Consider the following 23,185-nt stretch of genomic DNA (forward strand, 5'->3'; position numbering starts at 1 on the left):
CTTACGCTTTCCTACAAAAACCATCAGAGCCGCTCTTATCCCGCTGACCGGTCCAGCCATTTGCACACCTAGAGTAGCCTCTCTATTAAAACACCACCACGGTGAGAAGCTCCACCTATTTACCAATGGGTAGGATCTAAACAAATGGTTAAAAGAAAGCAGAAGAGAGAGGGACACTTGCCTGGATGTCGATGTGAAGTGCAGGAGGGCAATCTCTTCCAGCGCGCATATACACATACACACACACATACGGGTGCATGCACACACACGCGCGTGCGCGCGCACACACACACACACACACACACACGGCCTTCTCCGATCAAGCGGTAATCCTCTCTTTGTGTCAACGGCTAGCAGAAAAATGTGTCCAGCACAATGATCCTTCTCTGGGAAGACGAACTGGAAAAAAAAAAAGAAAGAAAGAAAGAACGTGCAAACGAGGGAGGGAAGGATAGAGAGTGTGATGGACAGAGAGAGAGAGAGAGAGAGAAAGAGATAGAGAGAGTGAAGAGAGAAAAAAAGGAGGCTGAGGAGGGAGTGAGGGAGCGCGAGCAGAATGAAAGAGTAACAGCAGAAGCGAGAGAGGGCTGGCGGTCGGCAGAGGATTTGAAGAATGAGAGGAGGGGAGGTGGAGAGAGAGTGAGAGAGAGAGAGAGAGAGAGAGAGAGAGAGAGAGAGAGAAAGAGAAATCAGGTGGGGGGAGGGAGAGAGAGAGAGAGAGAGAGAGAGAGAGAGAGAGAGAGAGGGAGGGCTTTGAGGGATAAGGGATAACTCTGCTTTAGTAGGCAGCAGCAGCTGGGAGGACAGAGCAGAATGGAAATGAAGGGACAGAGGCAGCAAGGCCGAGAGACAGCCAGTCACACAGGAGAAGAGAGAGAGAAAGAGCGAAAGAGAGCGAGAGAGAGAGAGAGGGAGAGAGATAGAGAGAGAAAGAAAGAGAGCAAGAGACACTGACCTACACTGCTTCTGACTGACATTTACTGCACACTATAACAATGACCATCTGTAGAGGGGGATTCACAAAACAGTGTCTTAATGCCTCAGGAGAAACTAACACATGCTCACACACACATCACAACCCACACACACACTGCTGCAACCTCTGGAGGAACTGCAGCAACAAGCACCTGTTAACTTCCACCATGACAAGGAATGGACAGAGAGAGAGAGAGAGAGAGAGAGAGAGAGAGAGAGAGAGAGAGAGAAAGAGAGAAAGAGAGAAAGCAAGCGTGAGGGAGAGAGTGAGATAGAAAGAGAGAAGGACAACAACACATGTGAGGGAAGAAAAAAAAAGAAAGGAGGCAGTGCTCCCTGAGGCCAGAGTGAAAGATGAGAGAAGAGAGGGAACAAAGGAAGACAAAGCCATCCTGACAGCGTAAAAAAAGCAGAGACATACTGTGGGCTGCTGCTTTGGAGCAGTGTGTGTGTGTGTGTGTGTGTGTGTGTGTTTTGTCTGCATTAAGATTCAGTAAAGTACCCCATTTTGCATGTTTCCACTCAGAAGTATTAAACATTTTTAGTGATCTACTTCACTGCTTTAACAACACTCAGCCATTGTCTATGCTTCAGAGTTCATTGAAAGAAACTTCAGTAATGACCACCTACTTTGGAGCAGTGTGTGTGTGTGTGTGTGTACATGCCAGTGATGAATTACTTATAAGGATTCATCATGAATCACTGCTTATTCTCAATGTACCGAGATTAATGAAATACAGTACGTCACTGGGGGGAAAAAACTCTTATCTGTGTTGGTCTCTGAAAAATACACATCTGTAGCAAGCAGAAACAACACATCTGTAGCAAGAGAATACCCAGAAGCAATTTTTAGTCAGTTGGTTATAAGGAAATGGCCATTTAAAAATGATACTGTTTCAAAAACCAAGGACTGGCCAATAGAAACAGTCCAGAACATTCCATGTCATTATTTATTACCCACTAACACAAAGCATTGGATGATAATCTCAAATAATACAGACTGTCACTAGGAGCGATTTGGGAAAAGTTAAGCCAACACATTTACACAGAATATCACACTCACTGGAATAATGTTATTTGGTTTTATTCTAATGTTGGGCATTATTTGTTGTTTGTTTGTTTGTTTTTAGCAAATAAACACATACTGCTCAAATAAATAACTTTTTATATATCAATCTCTGGGGCCTAAAACTTTTGCAAATTAGCGTATGTATATAGCGGCACGGTGGCGCAGCAGGTAGTGTCTCAGTCACACAGCTCCAGGGACCTGGAGGTTGTGGGTTCGATTCCCACTCCGGGTGACTGTCTGTGAGGAGTTGGTGTGTTCTCCCTGTGTCCGCGTGGGTTTCCTCTGGGTGCTCCGGTTTCCTCCCACAGTCCAAAAACACACGGTGGATTGGTGACTCAAAAGTGTGTGTGTGTGTGTTGCCCTGTGAAGGACTGGCGCCCCCTCCAGGGTGTATTCCTGCCTTGCGCCCAATGATTCCAGGTAGGCTCTGGACCCACCGTGATCATGAACTGGATAAGCTCTTACAGATAATGAATGTGTGTATGTATATATATGAAACATGTGGTGGCAAAAACCAACCATGATTTTGAATATTTTATCTGCTTCATGGCTTTAAACATTCCGCTGCTTGGTCAATATTTATGAGTCTACTGAAAGAGACTCCACTGACCCGCTGCCTTGCAGGAGTCTCAAATAATAGTCTTTAAAAAAAATCAATACAGCTTGAAAAAACCTCTATGTTGCTGATGTGATTTTTTTTACTGGCGATCAAATTTGTCCACCTCAGTCCACCTGAGAACATTTCACTGACCTATTCTTGTCCAGATTCTGTGCTCAACACGCTACAGTCACAACTAAATTCAAACACACAGCGTCCAGCACTGGCTCATTCAGTTCACTCCCACCCCCCACTGGAACAGGCATCAATGACCAGGAGACATCAGTCCATTGTCATTCTGTCTTTAGACATGCAAAAGCCCTGAGTCCAATAACTCTCGGGCCTTAAACACACACACACACACTCTCTCTCTCATACACACACACACACTAGGCCTTGAGCTGCACTCCATTTGACCTATAGGTTTATGATGGGAGGAAAATCAGAGATGAAGATGTGAAGGAGCTGAAAGGCAGCTGTGTGACTCCATCTTGTCCTCCATTCTGCAGCATCACCAGTGAGCACACATACACACACATACACTCACACATTCACACACAAACCTGCTGCTCTTAAAGGGCCGGCGCTGTTTTTATTTACCCTAACTGTAAGATCTTAGGACAGCTTGTGTGTATATATTATGTATTTATACATACAGAGTAGCACATAGGTTCCCCTATCCCCAGGCTTAGGACTGGTGTTTTGGGGCTGTGAGTGGTTGGTAGCAGGCCATAAAAACAAAGAGAAGTAGCTTTAACCATATTTTAAATGGTGTATATTTAATAAGATTTAAAGGAGCAATCTGTAGGATATTTACTGTACTTAGTCATAAAATGTCCATGGTGTGTGATCATGGATTAAGGAAACAGTCAAAGCTAAAACACTGCTGCCTCTAATAGCATTGCTGAAGCAGTATATATTGAGAAGTGCTGCCTGTGATCCCGCCATCTGTCCAATCACATTACAGTCCAAACCCACCACTGCCAGGTCTATAAACGTAGTGTAACTTAGTGCCATGCAATGACCAAGAGAACAGAGTTAATGTTATATTTTACCCGATCCAAAAAGCCCCATTGCCCTTCTAAAAACCTCCATGACCAGAGACGGAGTAAAATGAGAGGAAATGTTGGCCTTGTGTTTGAAAAGTGGAGGCTGTTTACAAGCAGCAACACTACAGAGAGACAGATCTAAATAATTTTCTCCTGAACAGGTAACAGGAAACAATTTCTGAAAAATATATAGAAGTACAGACACCTGTGTATAGATTAAAAGGAGTAAACTTCATAGGTTGTGTGTTTCATATAAAGAAAGAGAGGCATAGTGATGTTTGAAAGGTGCCAGGCCTGTGTTTCGTGTGTTTAATACAAAAAAGGTGAATAACAGTATGATTGAAAGGTGTAAATACCATTGTTTGTTTGTTTTAAAGAAATTGAAGCAGATTCATGTGTTTTTTTGACAAACTGGAATGACAAACTGGAATAACATTTATTCATTCATTCATTATCTGTAACCACTTATCCAGTTCAGGGTAGCGGTGGGTCCAGAGCCTACCTGGAATCATTGGGCGCAAGGCAGGAATACACCCTGGAGGGGGCGCCAGTCCTTCACAGGGCAAACTGGAATAACAGTTAGTTCAAAAATTTTCAAAACTATAGCACTAGCTTCAGCTCTTAAGGTGGAAAAGAGAATTCAAGAAGATGGCGAATATCGCCAATAAGACTCAAACAGACATATATAAGGTGAAATGTTTGACTATGAAAATTGTGAATAAGAAGCCAAGTTCTGCCTCCTAAATGACATTTATAAGTAACACCAGCCTTGTCTAGTCGAAATATTTAAGGTGGATTTGGAAAGTAAAGGCGTGTAAATGCAATGAAATGGCAGCTGCGCATTCTCTTTTTTGTCTTTTTCTTGTGTAGGTAGATGTTTTAGTGAAATGATCAACACTTTTCTGTGTAAATATGTTGATTATAGCACATTCTTCTTAGCTATTACGGTCCAAATTTCTTAAAGTCGTCTCTTCCTTGTTCGCTCAGTTTTCCTCAAACTGGCAACCTGGTCCAGCTTCATGTCGGGGGGGAGTAGGGAAAGGAGGCAGACAACTCTCTCCACCGTTTTGAAATGGTATTATAATACCTGAGTTTGTTGCTCTCATGCACAATTAATATGTGCTGCTTAGGCTCAGACTTTCAACTCCAGAGAGCAATGAATCTCAGTGACTGCTCCACGAAGTTCTCACATATTTTAAAATATGCTTTCACTGTTAGCATTAACATGACATATTGTTTTTAGCTGAATGTATCAGAGACAAGAATGACCAGGAGCAGGCAAGAATGTTTTGTTGTTTTCAATGTACCCTTTGGTAGCACAGTCTGTTTGCATGCTTGAAACCTGTCTAAAATGTTTATGAAGCCCCAGTGTCTGTAAATGGCTGAAATAAATAAATAAATAAATATACAGGAGGTCCTCGGGTTATGTCAGTCCAGAGTTACGATGTTTTGTGTTTACAACACATCTCCCATTTACTGTATAAAGCCTTGTTTCGACTTAAGTGGTTTTGCATCGTAAACGTCGTAACGTGAACTTGAACGTGTTTGGTGTGCGCGATGGAAGAATACACGGTTACGCGGCTCGGGACCGAGGAGGATGGTGTCACTTCAGTCACATTGTACGCCATTTTAGCTTGCTGCTACGTGGTTCTCTCTCACGTGTGCTTACAGTATGTTATTTACGTACAGTATGTACGTATGTTCCGACTTACACTGACAATCGGATTTCAACGCGACGTAGGAACAGATCAACGTCGTAAGTCGAGGACCCCCTGTATATAGATAAATAAAATTTAAAGTCTCTGTCTGATATGCTAGGCTTTCTCTGTCTCTGCTCACAGTAGTAAAACTGCATCTGGAGGTGTTTAGGCAGCAAAGTGACCTCTAAATTATTTTAGCTGTTTCAGGTTACTTAATGTGGAAATGACTCTATATTCAGGAGACTGCTAACTGCATGAAAGTACACCCTGAGAGAAAATGCTACAAAGCTAAACTAAAGTTACAAATTACAAACGAGTTTCTGTGGTAGTTCAAACAATGAATAAAAACTCACAGATAAGTTACATTTCAGCCACATACAAACAGTAATGTTTTTTTCTCAAACATACTGTTCCACCTTAAAAGAGGCAGAGCTTCTGAACATAAGCAAACCAGAGAGAGCAGTAGTTCCCCAGAAACATAGATGTTGCCATTAAGATGACAGCTAAAAGAGGGGTAAGGAAGGGGTTAAAAAGCAAACTAATATACGTAGAACACCTATATACTGTAATCCTATAATCTGTATTTATTACAATATACAAAGTGTTATTACATTTGCACTTTACTGATGCTTCTCATAAACATTGCCAGACATTGTCAGACTTAGAATTTCTCATTATTGAAGTCATCCCCACCACCTTCAGTGATGTAGAGGGCCGAGCTCTGGGGCGGTCAGTCCACTATGTCGAAAACAACCTCGGCTTCCATGTTTGATTGTGTCTTGGATTGTTTTAACAATGTGCTTATGCTATTTATCCTGCTGTAGAACCCGTTTCTTCCCAAACAAACAGTTACAAAGTGTACTGCATGATGTATTAAAATTTGTTTGTACTTATTAGCATTCCAGCAGCAACTCCAGATGTTGTTCTAATTCCCCACTTGCCCTGATCCTCCACCATGCTTGACAGATTTCTGAGGAGCCATATATAGGCAAAAATATTGCCTTCTGTTACTTCCAGACATCCAGATACAGACAGTCCATAAAACCGCACCACACCAGATGTCTAGTGTGTAAGAATTTTAATTAAATGTAGACAACATTTATATTATAGTATTTTGTGTGGAAGGCTTTTGTGTACATTTCCTGAATTAAATAATAATATACAGACGACATAAATCATTAAGTTTTCCTTGACCTTTATAGTTAGACTCATGGGTATATGAGGTTTTATATACTGCTATATACATACTGCTATACACACACCCACACATAGTAACTGATCAATAAATTGTATCTAACAAATTGATTATGCAGTCATTTATATAATGGATAGTAACACGTCTAATGAGAACTCCTCGCAGAAGATAAACCATGTTTGTGCTGTAGTTAGAGAAGGTCAAACTCCGGTCAATCCCTGTGATGCAAAATACTCATGCAAACTAATATGCAAAACAGCAGAGAACATTCACCTGGACAACAAAAATCTACAATACAATACAACGACTTCAGAGAGAAGCTTCTCGACAGCTGAGTGGATTATTGTCTGTACGCGTTGTCTGAAGTACGTGGACGAATTTACATATTTAATGTGTCTTTCATCCTATTTTTGTATATTTTCGTATACCTGGACCGCCTACCAACCGACAAACTGTGAAACTAGACAACACAAAATGAGCTGTTTTGATTTATGATGTAATAAGGGAATATTAAAGTTGTACCACCCCCTCATCTGAGCATCTCCATTGACAGCCCTGTCCACACAGATTCTGATTTAAAAAAAAATACTTTGTCTGTGTTTTGGTACAAAAACTGCATTTACGTAACTGAAAACGGAGGATTTCCAAGTTTTTTGAAAGATTTTTGAAAACGCCGATTTTTGAAAGAGAGATTTTTGAAAACGCCGTTGTTAGTGTTCTAGTGTGTACAGGAGAAAGAGACCTTTTCGGAAACACTGGTGTCACAACTGCTAACTTGCTCTATAGTGAATTACATAAGTCATAAAACTACAATGTGTACATACAGATAGCACTAGATTTCAGATTCCCACATATGAATAAATATAAATGATGTTGTATTAGAAATATATAATGCAGTATTTAGATCAAGATTCAGTAATATCATGACTTTCGCAATGCACTACATAAGGGGTATGGGGTGAGTTGGGATTAAACCTCTGTGTTTCAAAAACAGAGGAAGGAAAATCTCTTTATTTAAAAAATACCCCAATCCATGTGGAAGGGCCTAATTGTGCTTTTCCATTGACAAAGAACTGGAACGGTTCAAGTTCACGAACTAAATTTGGAACTCTTCGGCACGTTTTCACAGACATAAATTGGTTCGCGAATCAGAAAATTTAGTTCCCAACTGGAACCAAAGTAGAGTTCAGCAAAAACCATGACGTCGTCCGTAGGCACGTCAAGGTTCAGTAACTTAGGAAAGAGCTTGAGCCTCAAATACAGCGTTATCAAGCTGCATTTTCATATTTCATATTTCATGTGTTTCATATTGAAAGGCAAGAAAATAAATAATAGCAAATAAAACGTAAGAAAGGCAAGAAAATCATGAATAACAAAAAAGATGAGGGAGGGGCAATAAGATAAGTGAGTGAAAAAGAGACCAGAGGCATAAAAAGAAGCGAGCAAAATGGCAAAAACAAGAGCTCACCCGCTTGTCATTGCTGCACGCTCAGGGCTGTGGTGAGCTGTGTGTGGCTCTTTCTACTTTCTACAGCAAAATATACAGTATACACTTTATTACAGCTATAGTGATTAAATCGGAATATCTGTCTGATTGTTGTAAACAATCGAATGCCAATATTAATTTGAAACTTGGCCAGTGTTATAGAATATCTAGTTACTTCCTACAATATCTAGTTACTTCCTATCAAACCCATATAATTAAGTATTTATCCATATTCATATCTGCATGTCATTACATTCTAGATACATTCTGTTAACACTCGGCAAAACATAGAATACAACTTGACCAGGAATGTCGAAACAACTGTATACAACTCAGTGAACAGTTAAATAAATACACTGCATCTGAACTAGAGACTAAACTCCTGTTTAGCTCTGATGAATAACACACACACACACACACACACACACACACACACAAATACACACACAAACACACACACAGAGTGGATTCTACTGCTGAGTAAAACTCAGTATGGTGGCGTATTACTGTCCAATCATATCTAGAGTTGTGTCTCAGCTGAATGCTGTTTGCAGAGCGAGGGATTTTAAATGCGACAAGAAAAACGTGACAGGCAACATCTGCAGCTCCTCGCATTAACTCGCCACATTAGCATCGGCTGCATCTGTTATCTGTCAACAGATTTGGTCAATCATGATTCTGACAAAAGAGGCTGGACCGTACTCTAACTGTTTAATTTGATTCTTTGTCAGAACTACACTAAAGAAGCAAGTGTGCCACAGCTTTGAATTTGAACACTGGATATAATGACGCACATTTTCTAGACTTATGTTTCTATGTAGTTGCTTCACCCCTTGTTCTTTAATGGTTGGGACTCCTTATCTGGGTTGTGGATCTTTGTTTTGTGAATTATTCTCAGTCCAGCAGTGACACCGAGGAGTTAAAAAAAAAACTCCAGTAGCACTGCTGTGTCTGATCCACTCATGCCACTACAACACACTACCACCAAGTCAGGGTCACTGCAGCGCTGAGGATGAACCTCCACGCACAATCATACCTACACCGTGGTGAAAGAGGCAGGGTGAAAGGAAGCTAACAAAGTATGCTGAGCAACAGAAGGACTACAGTCTATATTTTTAGAATTTCAAAGCGCAACTGTTTCTGTTGTACTTGCATGTATGTGTGTGTGTGTGTGTGTGTGTGTGTGTTTCCATTTCCTATGTGGCTCAATGATGGGTAATGGGGGCTTTGAAAATATTCCTAACAGTATATCCATTTCTAAGTGATTTATAGTGTGTTCTTATGTGGTAATCTCACATTTCCAAGGGGCAATAACAGCCCACCGGTCTGACTAAGCAGGAATATCTCTCTCCATCTCACTCGCAGTCTCTCATTTTCTCTCTCCACCCCTAAAATGTAAATGCGTGTCACATGACCGCAGAGGAATTCCATTTCCAATACATCAACATCCCGGATTCAGCACATCATCATAATCCCAAACGTCCAGGGGATTGGACCAGTTCACCGGATTTAACTGTCACATGGCAAAGAGGGAGAAGAGCAGTGGGAGAGTGAGAGAGGGATGAAGAGAGAGAGAGAGAGAGAGAGAGAGAGAGAGAGAGAGAGAGAGAGAGAGAGAGAGAGACAGAGAGAAACAAGAGCAGCAGTGAAATAATGTAAATAAATGTCCAGTTTAGCATGAGGACACAGCGAATATGACACAACACACTTATAAATAGTGCTGGGCGATATGAGCGCAAATCAATATCACAATTAATTGTACATTTTGCCACGATTACGATTAATGAAAGATTATTTTGTTTTTGTATTTTTGCTCCTCATAGTTCAGTGACGAGGCTTGTACTGTAAATATGCTCCAGTATTAAAGCTGGGACATTTATTCTAATGTTGCTGGGAGCTTGTTGCTCTCTTGCTTTCTGTTTATATTCGGTGTGTGATTGTGCTTTGATCACTGAAACTTTTTTCTCAGTGTTTACATTTGACTTCTTTTTGTTCAGTGTCGTCTTATTTATAGTCAAAACACAGCACGTAGAAACCACAAACGCTGTGTTTTTCTTTGGTACAAGCTGCTCGAGTCGCTCGGTTGGCCTCTGTGTTTAGGTTGCTTCCATGTGGCAGATAGGGGCAGAATCATGTGACTACAGCTTGGTAGCGTGGATTTAAAGGGACAGTACATGAACACATATTGGGGACATAACAGAATAAAAATAATGGATATATACAAGATTATGTCTATTAGAAGTTCTGAATGTCGATTTTGATTAATTTTCAATCAATTGCCCTCCCTGCTTATAAATATTACACGCTCCATGTAACTCACTCACTGCCTTTTCAATCAAGTCTTTAGGCAGTGGAGGTTGGCTAAGCCGCCTGACGCTCTGCCTTCTGCTGGATATATATCTGGCTCAGTTCAGTCACTCACTTTTATCCTTTGAATGTGTAAGCAGTGACAGTGGTACATGCCAACAACCCTGGAAAATCAAGGGTGTAAACGGAGTACAGTTACTTGCAGCTTTATGCTTTGACAGAAATGTAACTTACAATTTTTTAGGAAATGATAAATAAGTGATTATTATTGTTGTTGTCATGAAGCCTCCATAGTAGTGAACACACATGCACACATACATGCCCATGCACTTGGGACAGTGAGTGCACACACACACACACACGGACAAGTGGGCAGCCATCCCCAGTGGCTAGAAAGCAAGTGGGTGTTAGGCGTCTTGCTTAAGGGTATATCACCTGCAAAGATTGAGGGAGGAGACAGTGCCGTTCCTTCACTTCCCCTGGCCCCAGTTTTTCTGCTGGTCATGGGGCTCGAACCGGTGACCTTCAAGTCACAAGTGTTAGGCCACAGACACCCCAAATATTTCATTATGGTATGAATTGACTTAAAGTATTACACATATGTTGCTGGACCATCCAGTAGGTCTGTCAAGGTCAGTCACTGTCTCTTAGTTGGTCACGGACTGACTGACTGATATCAACTGCAAAAATTGAAGATAATGTTATCACCTGAATTTCACAATTTCATCTAGGTCTAACATGAACTGAAATAAAATATAATATGCATTATAACTTTCAAATATTAAAATAAATAAAATATAGTAATAACAATATAATGGGACTTCAGTAACAGCTGCAGTAACAGCGTTTAGAAACAACTACTGAGCCGACAGCGGCCCAAGAAAACAAGCTTGCCTAATTTTGTTAAACAAACAGAAAACACCAGTATGACTTGGGAAAGTATTTACACAGCTGTAGAACTCAGATTACCTAAACAGTAGGTTATTTTCCCATCTCTGCATCTAAAATGAACACATCCTTTACATCCACATTCAATCTGCAAACTGGTGCAGCTGTAGCCACCTTCATACGTACTGCTATACCCTTCTGCATTAATGTGATCCAAGGATAGCAGTATGACATGGCAGTTTATTATTGCAGCAATGCCAGAGTATTAACCTGTGTCAACCGGCAAGGAACATCAGGAAACACTTCAATGGCAGGAAAACCGGCAACAGTTTTGAGAAAGAAAATGGCTACAGACAACCTAGCTGAACAAAAGCAATGTGCATTATGTGCCAAGAGAAAACAGTGAGATCTGAAAAAGCCTAAAAAGCAAGACTAGTAACAAGCAACTCTTTTCTGTGAGAGTTTAACGGGCAAATTCCCAGTGAGATTTCCACAAAATGGTGTAGATTTCTAGTAAAAAGTACCTAAAATGACCCAAACGTACACTTGTCGGTGTCTGTCTGTTTACATTTCTGTCTTTATTAATGGCGAAGGCCTCCAACCTAACAACCTCTTACTCAAACTACTCAGCTTCAGTTTGCCCTACACTTTGGGGATTGCTTATTAAATTTCCCTTAGTACTTTTAAACTTTTAAAATTATGGTTCTTCAAGGGTTCTTTAGTAAAGAAAATGGTTTTAGGTAGAACCCTGAGCACTTAAACAACCTCTTGTATGTTTAAAGGGTTCTTTGCACAGGGAATGGGCTCTAGATTGATAGAGAATATGCTATAGATGATTCTATTCAGCACCTCTCAGAAAGGTGTTTTCTGAGTTCTTCTATTGTAACCAGCTTAAGAAGGACCTATTTTGATGCAATATAGAAGACCTTAGCATATTTTCCATGAATATGAAGGCTTTCACAATGCAATTTAAGTGTTCAGGGTTCAATACAGAACCATTTTCTTTGATAAAGAACCCCTGAAGAAACATAAAGAAACACTAATTTTAAGAGTGTACATTAAAGTACATACATTACAGCAAACATAATTTTGTGGCTTGTGGAACAATTCTGAGAGGGCAACTGTTACCGCTGGAGAGTGGCTGGAACTGCTTTCGCCCCTACTGGTCTTACATGCTTGTGTTTCCGAGACATTTCTGTGGATACTGTGTGGCCAGAAATATTATTGAAAACCATGAGAGTGTTGATGAATACAAAAACATCTGGATACACACAGACAGATTTTGTCCCAAAACCAGCAAGCATTTTACATCATAGTGTGCGCACTTTAGACATATAGTCTGTCCCAGCTCTTAGACAACTTTAATATGCTGCCTACTAAGATACTTCAATCTGGCCACATTTTAAGGCAGCATTGAACAGTTCCTCTGAGCACAACTCCCATCTATTTAACTCTTTTCCTGAGTAAAAATAATTAAAATCTTGCTAAAATTGAGAAGAACATAATCCATCATGCTGAGGCAATGCTAGCTAAATACCGGTCATGTGCAGTGGGCAGGAACAAGTCGTGACACAATCCCTCTGTAACTAGAGAATTTCAATTATCTGCCTTGTGAGGATAGCCATCAGTTAGATTGCTGCTGACTTAAACAGCTGCCTATGTGGTCAGTGCCTAGGCAGCTCACTAGGCTCTGAGACAAACAACGCAGCAATGAATGTACCGCCCAAATATGGCACATCTGCAGTTCTCATATGGCCACATTTAGCCTTAAATGACGCCTGTGACCCAGGGTGAGTCTGGATGCCACAACTCAGTGGCAGGTCCACCTTAAATGGGCCAGATATCAGGTGTGTTGTTTCCCAAATCTGGGCAAAACAGAAAGTTTTGTAACTGAGCCATAAGTGCCAAAAGTGGCACAAATCAGGCTCAAATGTGTCTTCTATGTTGGAAGCATTTCATTCTCCCATCTATTTTAAATGTCTTAAGTTACAGCAGCTTTTATATTTATTTTTATTGGACTCACAATGGCAGCTCATAACTTTACCTCGCGGTGTGTTGAAGAGGTTTATATGCTCCTTGGGCCAAGGGCCGATGAAAATTTCCAGTGAAAGCCAAACATGCAACAAGTAAAACTGATCTGTGAGAACTGGGGCGTGGAGACGTGTTCAGTCCCAAAAACAACACATGGATACACGGTGAGTAAACATCGCCTAACTTTACAACCATCGTTGTTGTAGTTTTCAAAGCCAGCGATTCCTGTTAGAGATGGGGTTTTGAGATGTCACCGGCTCCATTTTGCGGGGGAGCTGTGCCAGTGGAAAAGCAACAAGCTTTAAATGTGCCGAGCCAAGCCAAGTCGAGTTGAGCTGTGTAGAGCCGGACCCATGCGGTGGAAAAGCAACATTAGTATGGTAAAATTAAAGCACACTGCTTTCAAGTGCCTTCAAGAGGAAGCACATGCTAGCTTTCATCCTCTTGGCTGTGTAGCATCAGGGGACCTAGCTAGCCAGTGGGAATGGGGGACATTTTTGTTTCAAATTTGTGACTTAACTGCAGCAGTTGAACACAGCTTGAGTCTCAGGTAAGAATGCATTAACAAGCCACAGAAATTACTCCAATATGTTTTACACATTAGCATAGCAAAATTCATGATTAGCCTCATGTTAGCATGTTTAAGTGTAACAAGTGGGATTGGGTTTAGTTGAACCTTATAAATATGCAGTTTCTTTCACTTTGTTGCAGCAACAGCCTTTACTCTTCTGGGAGAAACTACACACCATATCACGTCTCCATCTATGATTCGGGCTTCATGAAACAACCTGAACTGGCTCACAGCTAAGCATATGTTATCCTTTTGTTGTAATAGCTGCATTGTGTTATTGTTCCTGAGGAGGAGATAACAGTGTTACCCCCTCCATTTCCTTTGTCCATTCCTCATTCACCTCCCTTTGTTTTCTCCTTTCAAACTTCTCCTCTCCCCGCCTCTCTCCTCTGTACTTTTATTTAAACCATGCCAGATGATGTGTGACAGAGTGATGACCAAGCTGTGCCTGTGTATGATTCTCTGTGTACATGAATAAAACTCCAAGTTTGAAGATCCAAAGATTGTGTTCCTTTAAAAATAAAGGAACAACAAAGGGTTCTTTGAGAAATGCCATAGAAAAAACACTTTTAGTTCCATAAAGAACAATGGTTTCTAATAATGTTTATTACTTTAAAGAACCTTAAGATCTTGTGAAAGTTTTTTTTTTTTAATCGTTTTAATTAAGTGGTCCATGGCACACGGGTTTAGAAACCCTGCTCTACACGGTGCCTACAATTGAGCATGATACCATAGGCATTAAATGGTAGTTTTTTCATACCGTGACCCCACACACATACTGTGAAACCAGACCAACACGTTTGATGTTCTGGTGGGTGACAAGTTAGTAAACATGAAAAAACTACATCAATGGCAAGTACATTAGCCATGAGCCGGACCACCATTTATGTGAGTTAAAGGCGAAGTTAAACTGTATAAAAGAGAGGACCACAGCTGAGACATAAGAAAATAGTTAAAATAAGAGTGGAATATTAAGAGCACCACACCTCTTTGCTTCTGGTTACTTCAGTGTGTGTGAGCTGTAGGTGAGCTTTGTGTGGCTCATTCACATTTAAAGAAACTGACCATTTTGAACACAGCAGCAAAAATATACATTCAGTGTAATAAATATTCAAATATTTTCACACTCTTCTGTCTTTTTATTAAATGAAAGAAAAAACCACTAAAAATTAAGTACATTAATAATGGCAAGTCAGAAATATATATTCATCACTGCATTCTTTGTGAGGTCCATCAAAGTAAAAGCACTGCAATAGAATATCAATTTGTTCTATTTTTGGAGATAATATTGTATACATTAATCTAATACAAGCAGTGAGTGAAAAGTTGAACACCTGTGTCAGCAATATGCATAGCTTAAAGTGGCAGGAATCACTCATAATATTAGCGCATGTCCACAGAATAGATGGCAGCCAAGATATTTTATTAGCGAAATTTTCCAAGTGTTTTATGATGCATGTAATCACTTCATACTGGTGGCATGCATTCATTCTCACTAGCGTGCATTCAGTCTCACTTACACCAAGGTCGACTATCTTACGTCTTGTCATTATAGAAATAACTTGATAGTCAAGATTTAAAGGAGATGACATTACACGGTTAATGTAGCCTAGGATCAAATACACATGAACACACTCTAATGATTATGTATGTGCAACATTCAGGGAAAGGATCCTTTAATGGCAAACAGGGTCATTGCCCATACTAATTCTGTGCCACCTTCAAGCACCAGCTGTGTCTCTTCTGCTCGGGGATCACTCGGCGCTTTAATACCGAAGGCTAAAATTCCAGGAAAATGAGATCAAACCAAACTCTGTACTCAGCCTCCAGCCTGATGACCTGGCTCATTTGCTCAACAAGCCACAGAGCTTGTCGCCTTCATTCAGAGCTCGTAAGATTTATGAGAGGGTGAAAAAAAAAAGCCATGGGGAGGGTCCTACTTGGTGGGAGCAGAGGGATTATCGTGTACTCAACAGTGACCAAGCGCAGCAAAGCCCTTCTTTGTCAGTGTGAGAGTGTGATGTCAAGTAATTTTAGGCAAGGCTGCCTGGAGTGACTCAACATGACTCAAGAAGACAAGAACTTGGCAAACATTCACATTTCATCTTACCCTGCAAAAAAGTGGCATCATGTAGGCCCTTTCATCATACATCAGGTCAACAATTTACCGTGCAAATATACCACTAAATAATGGTTTTAAATTCACAATAGGAACAGTATCAATAATTTTCTCTTCAATTTTGTCTTTGCAAACTCCGCCCACTAGCTAGAAGCCCCTCCCTCAATCACTTTATGTCAAAAAGGTTCTTTGGAGTGATTACGCACATCAGAGGTTCTTCAAATCTGGAACTTTGATCCATGTTCCAGGCCAGGATTTTAAAATGACCAACTGGAATGATGCTATATCTGCAACTGCTGCCATAACATCCCAGACTGAACCAGTTTTGAAACCCCTAAAGAACCTTTCAAACTAAAGGAACACTAGATACCTTAAAATTACAGCTTCAAAATCATTGTGATGCTTCACTGACCTGTAATAGGGAGAACAGAACCTCTGTCATCACTACTCCAAGCTCTGCGCTGCAGAAAATGCACTATGTAACGTTTGGAGAAGGGTAGGAAACCATTTCCCTTCCCTCCCTCGCCCCCTTGATTTCAGGACAATGCTGTAAAAGTGAATTACACTGTAATTGTAACTGTAGGGGGAGCCCGGAAGCAAAAATACCAAATCTTACCAAACCTTGTGCAAATGTGAAAAACATTGTGGACTCCTAGTGGACATTGTGATCACTAATGAAGCTTCACATGTCTCAGGGGAAACTTGTACTAGCCTCCACTATCACAACTTGGTAGCACTGTGTGATCAGGGGAGTTTTATCTATTAAGCGGAATGGGCAATGACTAAATTGGGGAGAAAAATGTTTAACTGGACATTATAGCAAACAGATGTTGTACAATTAGGACAAACACTATAAAGTAACAGTAACAGTAACTGGCCACATACATTGTATGTGCTGATAGCATCTGTGTTGTCTTGTCTATCTGAGCATATCCCTCTTCCTCTCCTTGAAACACATTCTGTTGCTATAGCTTTGCTAGACAATAGGACACAGGATATCCCAAGGGAAAACATGAGAGATACACCAGATTGTGAAAACACTCACACTCAGCATGTTGTGGACGGGAGCACGTGTGCAGCTAGAGCGTGAGGCTTTGTGTGTGTGTGTGTGTGTGTGTGTGTGTAACTATGTAGGTAGGTAAGTATTTTCTGCTGGTACTCACAAGGCACAGCATGGCGGTACAGATTGTCTCTGATGGTTTGCTGAAGATCGTAGTCTGGTGAGGACTTCTGGAAGCGCAGACTTAGGTAGTGCCTCAGGTCCTTATTCAGTTTATGTCCTAAACACACACACACACACACAAAATCAATACCTTAATCAGTGGCCATTGGGTTGTCAATCACACAATAAACAAATAACAAAATATTCAGGGAAATAAAACCAACTTTTTAAAATAAAACTAAATTAAATTGGTCAAAATGGCAAAAGAAATGGTTGAAAAATCACAGCATTGCACTGTGGAGAAGTGAAACTCTAGAACTGTGAAGCACCATTCATATCCAGTTGAGTGGCTTATTCATGAGTCAGACTTAACCACCCAACATCAACACCTCATCTCTAGGTGTAGGCAATAGAAAAATGAACTGAAATTGACATTCAGAACTTCAAATCTACATAATCTTGCCTTTATTGTTTATATCGATTATGCTTTTAATTCTGTTAATCTTGATTCATTTTTAACTCTGTTAATATGTCCTCCACTGTGTGTTAATGTACTGTCCCCTTAAAACCACAATATCATGCATGTAGTCACATGATTCTGCCCCATCAAATCTGCCACATGGAAGCAACATGGAGGAGAACCTAAACACTGAGGCCATTTGAGCAAATCTAGCAGCTTATACCAAAGAAAAATGCTGTGACTCTCATTTGAACATGTTTTTGCTTTAGTGAAGGAGACACCGAACATGAACAAGTCAAATGTAAACACTGAGAAAAAACAACCAACTGAATTTCAGCAACCAACGTTAACACCATCACATCACCAAATATAAACATAGCTCATGCATAGCTCAAAACAAGGCAAGCTCCCAGCAACATAAAAATAGACTATATGTACAGTATCAGCCTTGTTATAATTGTTATAAATAATTGTTTATTAATCGTAATCAAGGTAAAATCTTCAATTAATCATGAGAAAGATTTGTGCTCATATCGCCCACCACTATTCACCTCACTATTGCCCTATTGGGGTTTAATGCAATCACATACAGAAATGTCCCCTCCTTAGCCATCGCAGAGGAGTAGGGACAGTTTCTAAAGAAGAAATGCTGCATGACTCAACATCTAGCAATATCTTGTTTGCACATCTGCCCTCAACATGACACACACGGGTTCAAATCCCTGCCTAGGTGCCCACAACATTTTACCAATAAGGGACCTTGTGTGAGACACTTCATTCTACATAACATAACATGCTCTACAACATGATTCAACTATGAACATCAGCCAAATGCCATGAATGCAAACCCCCAAACAACACAAGAATTTAACCAGTGGCAGTGAACTGCAAAATCCCTGTCCGCAACCACAGGTCAGATTTGGGATTTAGAGCGGCAGCAGCTTAACACATCATGAGTCATCAGGTACGGGTGCATTAATCAGTCACAGCCGCTACAAAAAATTATGTTTGCCGTAAGCATGGTGAAACTTACATTTAATGTAAAATGTAAAAAACTTTGACAGGATTTAGAGCATAGGTCTTTAATCAGGACCTTGGATTCAGATTTCAGGCCAGGATTTTATGTCACTCTAGCTTCAACTGCTAATGAAAAAGACAAAACGGCTGTGACTGAAATGGCTCCCTAATCCCTCATTAGTATTACACTATAAAGCGAGGCAGTATTTAGTTCACTAGTGCTAGAAACACAAGTAAATGTGGACACCTCCACTGTCGGTTGCTTAGTAACAAAGAAACTTGCAATGCTCATAGTCAGCTACGATGTTTACTATAAAATATGAGTGCATTGTGGGAGATTGTAGTGCCCTCAAATTCATGCTCTAATTCGACTTTAGGATTTGGAAACTCTGATAAAAATGGTGCTCAATGGTGCTCCAAAACTGAAAATAGGCAGCCATTTCAGGCCCAGCCATAGACTCATACTAGCTGGACATTTTAAAATCCCGGCCTGGAACCTGGATCCAAGGTCTGGATTTGAAGACATCTGATTTAGAGTTTGTCACCAACAGTTAATTGGTTTGGTTTAGCACAGTGGGTACACCACTGCCTTCTACACTGTATTCTGGGGTTCAGGTCCCAGCTTGGGCAGGAACAACATACTACACTGATAAGAGTCCTTGGGCATGACTCCTAATGCTATATTAGCTTACCTCTGTAACATGGTTAGAAATGTAAGTCGAGATAGTGACGTGACGATGGAAAATTAGCTTTAAAACATATACTTTATGATCAAAATGGAGGAAAAATACTAATTTGTAGTCAATCAGTCTACACAATTTATATCTCCTCTCTCAGTCTTGTCTTCTTGCTCATTGCATCCGGTCCGTATGTGTGTCACTCAGTGGCGGCTAACCACAGTCAGGTAACTGTTACCTAGCAACGGTTTGCAGCTGACAACCAGCGTTGTGGTCCCTACTGGGCACTCCGGAGAAGAAGGGAAAAGAGAAAAAAAAAAGAATGAGGGGATAAGGAACAGAAAAACAGAAGCAATGAAGAAAAGGGAGAAATGAGTGTAGCGTCCCTGGCCACTGTGCCTACTGCTGGAGTATGAATATATATTCCTTGATGTTTTTTTTTTGGTTATATTTATATGATCAGGAATGAGAGGAGCGAGATAAATCATAGCAGAACAAGCTGTAGACTGCCTCAGAACAGTACACCATTTTGTAAACACTGATAGGCAAGCCACATAACTGCTTGATGTGTGTGTGTGTGTGTGTGTCTGTGTGTATGTATACACAAATGCGCAGAGATGTGTGTGTGCGTGTGTGTGTGTGTGTGTGTGTGGACTTCTACAACTGCCACAGTGGAAAAAATATGATGGAGTGAGGCTCAAAGTATGTGCCACTATTTATTACCCCATGAAGTCTGTGAACCCCTGCTCATCCAACAGTTCAGAAATGAAGTGTATTAATAGACAGTGTGCCCCCCACCTCACCACTCTTTGCATTTAACACTGGAACATTCCTGTGAGGATTTGATGGTAGCCACAAGAATGTAATAATGAATCACATACTGAGGACTGATGATTATTTCTGGGTCAAAAACAAACCTCCAACTCATCCCTAACATCCTGGCTAAAGCTCCATCACTCTGGAGAATGCAGTACCCTTCCTCCACAGACCACGACCGGGGGGATTTACACCCCTCTAGCTGACAGCTGCCATTGAGCAAGATTAACGTTGGCTCGTGTATGTGACTGCTCCATAGCTTCTCATCCTGTTGATCAGTGCTTGACATGAAGGCTGCCTTCTGTACTACAGTAAAACACAACCTCCTCCTGCTCCAGCTGGAAGGGAGGAAGCCCAGGTGTCCTGGTGAATCAATCACCTGATCAATTATGTAACATGTCCCACCGTTCCGTGCATGCCTCCACGATGCACACTAATGCAGAGTGAGCAGGGAGTCTCTGAGCTCCAGCAGGACACACACTGTCCTAGCACATAGTGGCGTCTCAAAGCAAAGCTCTCGGGTGGGTGTGCACATAGGCTAGGGACATGTTCTGCCTGTATGGGGCAACATACAAATACAAACACACATACATATACATATAGTCATAATACAGTAATATTGAGTCAATATACTTAATATTATTAAAATAGTAATAACGTATTCAAGTATTAGTATGTACTGAAATATACTATTAATCCGATGTATAAAATGTATCAATAGCAGGTAATAGCACTAGAATTAGCATTAAAACCATATTATTCTGTACATACCTCTGTATTTTCTGCATTTCCAAAACACTATAGTACTGTGTGTACAGTATACTGAAAAAATAGTGATCTAAAAATTCACAAATCTGATTTTATGAACACTGCTGATTTACAAATATGTGTTTACACCAAAATTTATGCCTGAAACATCAATGAAACCGATGCCACTCCAAAAAAGAGCTACGTATTGTATATAACTTATACTACCCTTTTAACATCACTTACTAATCATAATAAATTACAGACACCAGTCTGATAAGGAGAAATTGCTGCCTTTACCTTCCCAGGTTGGTGGCAGTGTGTGTGACTGGGTTCTAGATAACAGGGTGGAATTTAGTGATGAAAGAAATACAAATAATAATAAATTTGGATACAGTTAGATCAAATTTGGGTATAAAATGATCATTCATTCATTCAATGTCTGTAACCGCTCATCCAGTTCAGGGTCGCGGGGGGTCTTGAGGGGGCGCTGGTCCTTCACAGGGCGACACACACTCACACAGGCACTCACACACTCACACCTATGGACACTTTTGAGTCGCCAAACCACCTACCAAAGGAAACCAGAGCACCCGGAGGAAACTCACACAGACACAGGGAGAACACACCAAACTCCTCACAGACAGTCACCCGGAGGAAACCCATGCAGACACAGGGAGAACACACCGAACTCCTCACAGACAATCACCCGGAGGAAACCCATGCAGACACAGGGAGAACACACCAAACTCCTCACAGACAATCACCCGGAGGAAACCCATGCAGACACAGCGTGAACACACCAAACTCTTCACAGACAGTCACCCGGAGGGAACCGACTCAGACACAGGGAGAACACACCAAACTCCTCACAGACAGTCACCCGGAGGAAACCCACGCAGACACAGGGAGAACACACCAAACTCCTCACAGACAATCACCCGGAGGAAACCCACGCAGACACAGGGAGAACACACCACACTCCTCACAGACAATCACCCGGAGGAAACCCACGCAGACACAGCGTGAACACACCACACTCCTCACAGACAGTCACCCGGAGGAAACCCACGCAGACACAGGGTGAACACACCACACTCCTCACAGACAGTCACCCGGAGGAAACCCATGCAGACACAGGGAGAACACACCGAACTCCTCACAGACAATCACCCGGAGGAAACCCATGCAGACACAGGGAGAACACACCACACTCCTCACAGACAGTCACCCGGAGGAAACCCACGCAGACACAGGGAGAACACACCAAACTCCTCACAGACAATCACCCAGAGGAAACCCACGCAGACACAGGGAGAACACACCACACTCTTCACAGACAATCACCCGGAGGAAACCCACGCAGACACAGGGTGAACACACCACACTCCTCACAGACAGTCACCTGGAGGAAAAGCCGTGAAGCCCAGTATAAAATATGCATATAATAAATGTTTTTGGCTCATTTCAAAACAATTATATCCAAGAGCTATTTCAGAATGTATTGTAGGCATCGTATTTTATTTCAACTTTAAACTTTTTAACTTTTAAAAGTATTACAATATTAAAATATTAAAATGAACACTAATTGGCTCTAAATGCCTAAAGACGCCACTGCACAAATCCACTGTGAAAATGACATACTATTCATAAAAGGAAAATGCAGTTTGGTTGAGCCCATAAATCTGCAAAAAGGCTTTAAAAACCCCAGCCACCATGCTGACAAATGTTTTAATAAGATTAGGTCTGCAGCTGTCTCTGAATCCATGTTGCAGAATACCATTTTATAGAAATGCCTACGAAATACCACAGTAATAACTTTGCCTATAATGCTATTTTCATATACAGTCTAAAAATCCTGATACGATCTCGTCCAGAAGAGGATTCACATCAGTGCCCCAAAGACTGAGCACTGTCATGATCAAGTTTTGTAGTCTGTGCAGGACATTCGTCTTCAGAAACAGTAACCGCAGCTAGCAAAAGCTTAGTACTGATTTAAAACGAGAGCAAGAGTGAGAGAGGGTGGGGTGGGGGGGACAGAGTGAGAGGGAGAGAGAAAGCTGTGTCAAAAGAGGAGGGAAAAGAGGTGGGTTTAACCCAAATAACCAGGAATTAAACCCTCACACACACACACGCACAGACACACACGCACACACACACAAACACACACAGCCCGCTCTGTAGGCCCCTGGTAAACATTACATGACCTCAAATCTAGTTACACATTCTAACCTCAATTGAGTTTAAGAAGGCCTACACTCTCCCTCTATTTCTGCCTATCTTTCTCCCTTTTCATATTCACACATACACTCACATAC

The 23,185-nt window shown here is 41.1% G+C and overlaps 1 protein-coding gene across 6 annotated transcripts in view; it reads right to left on the bottom strand.

The window, feature by feature from the left end:
• Positions 1-23,185, bottom strand: part of LOC136666634 (membrane-associated guanylate kinase, WW and PDZ domain-containing protein 1-like) — a 185,210-nt gene that overhangs the window by 116,804 nt on the left and 45,221 nt on the right. For all 6 annotated transcript variants that reach the window (XM_066644947.1, XM_066644945.1, XM_066644944.1 and 3 more), the window contains exon 2: positions 17,152-17,268. In XM_066644947.1, coding sequence (XP_066501044.1) covers positions 17,152-17,268 — 117 coding nt within the window. The remainder of the gene's footprint in view (positions 1-17,151; positions 17,269-23,185) is intronic.

This window comes from Hoplias malabaricus, chromosome 14, assembly GCF_029633855.1.
Source record: "Hoplias malabaricus isolate fHopMal1 chromosome 14, fHopMal1.hap1, whole genome shotgun sequence".
In the NCBI taxonomy this organism is placed as follows: Eukaryota; Metazoa; Chordata; class Actinopteri; order Characiformes; family Erythrinidae; genus Hoplias; species Hoplias malabaricus.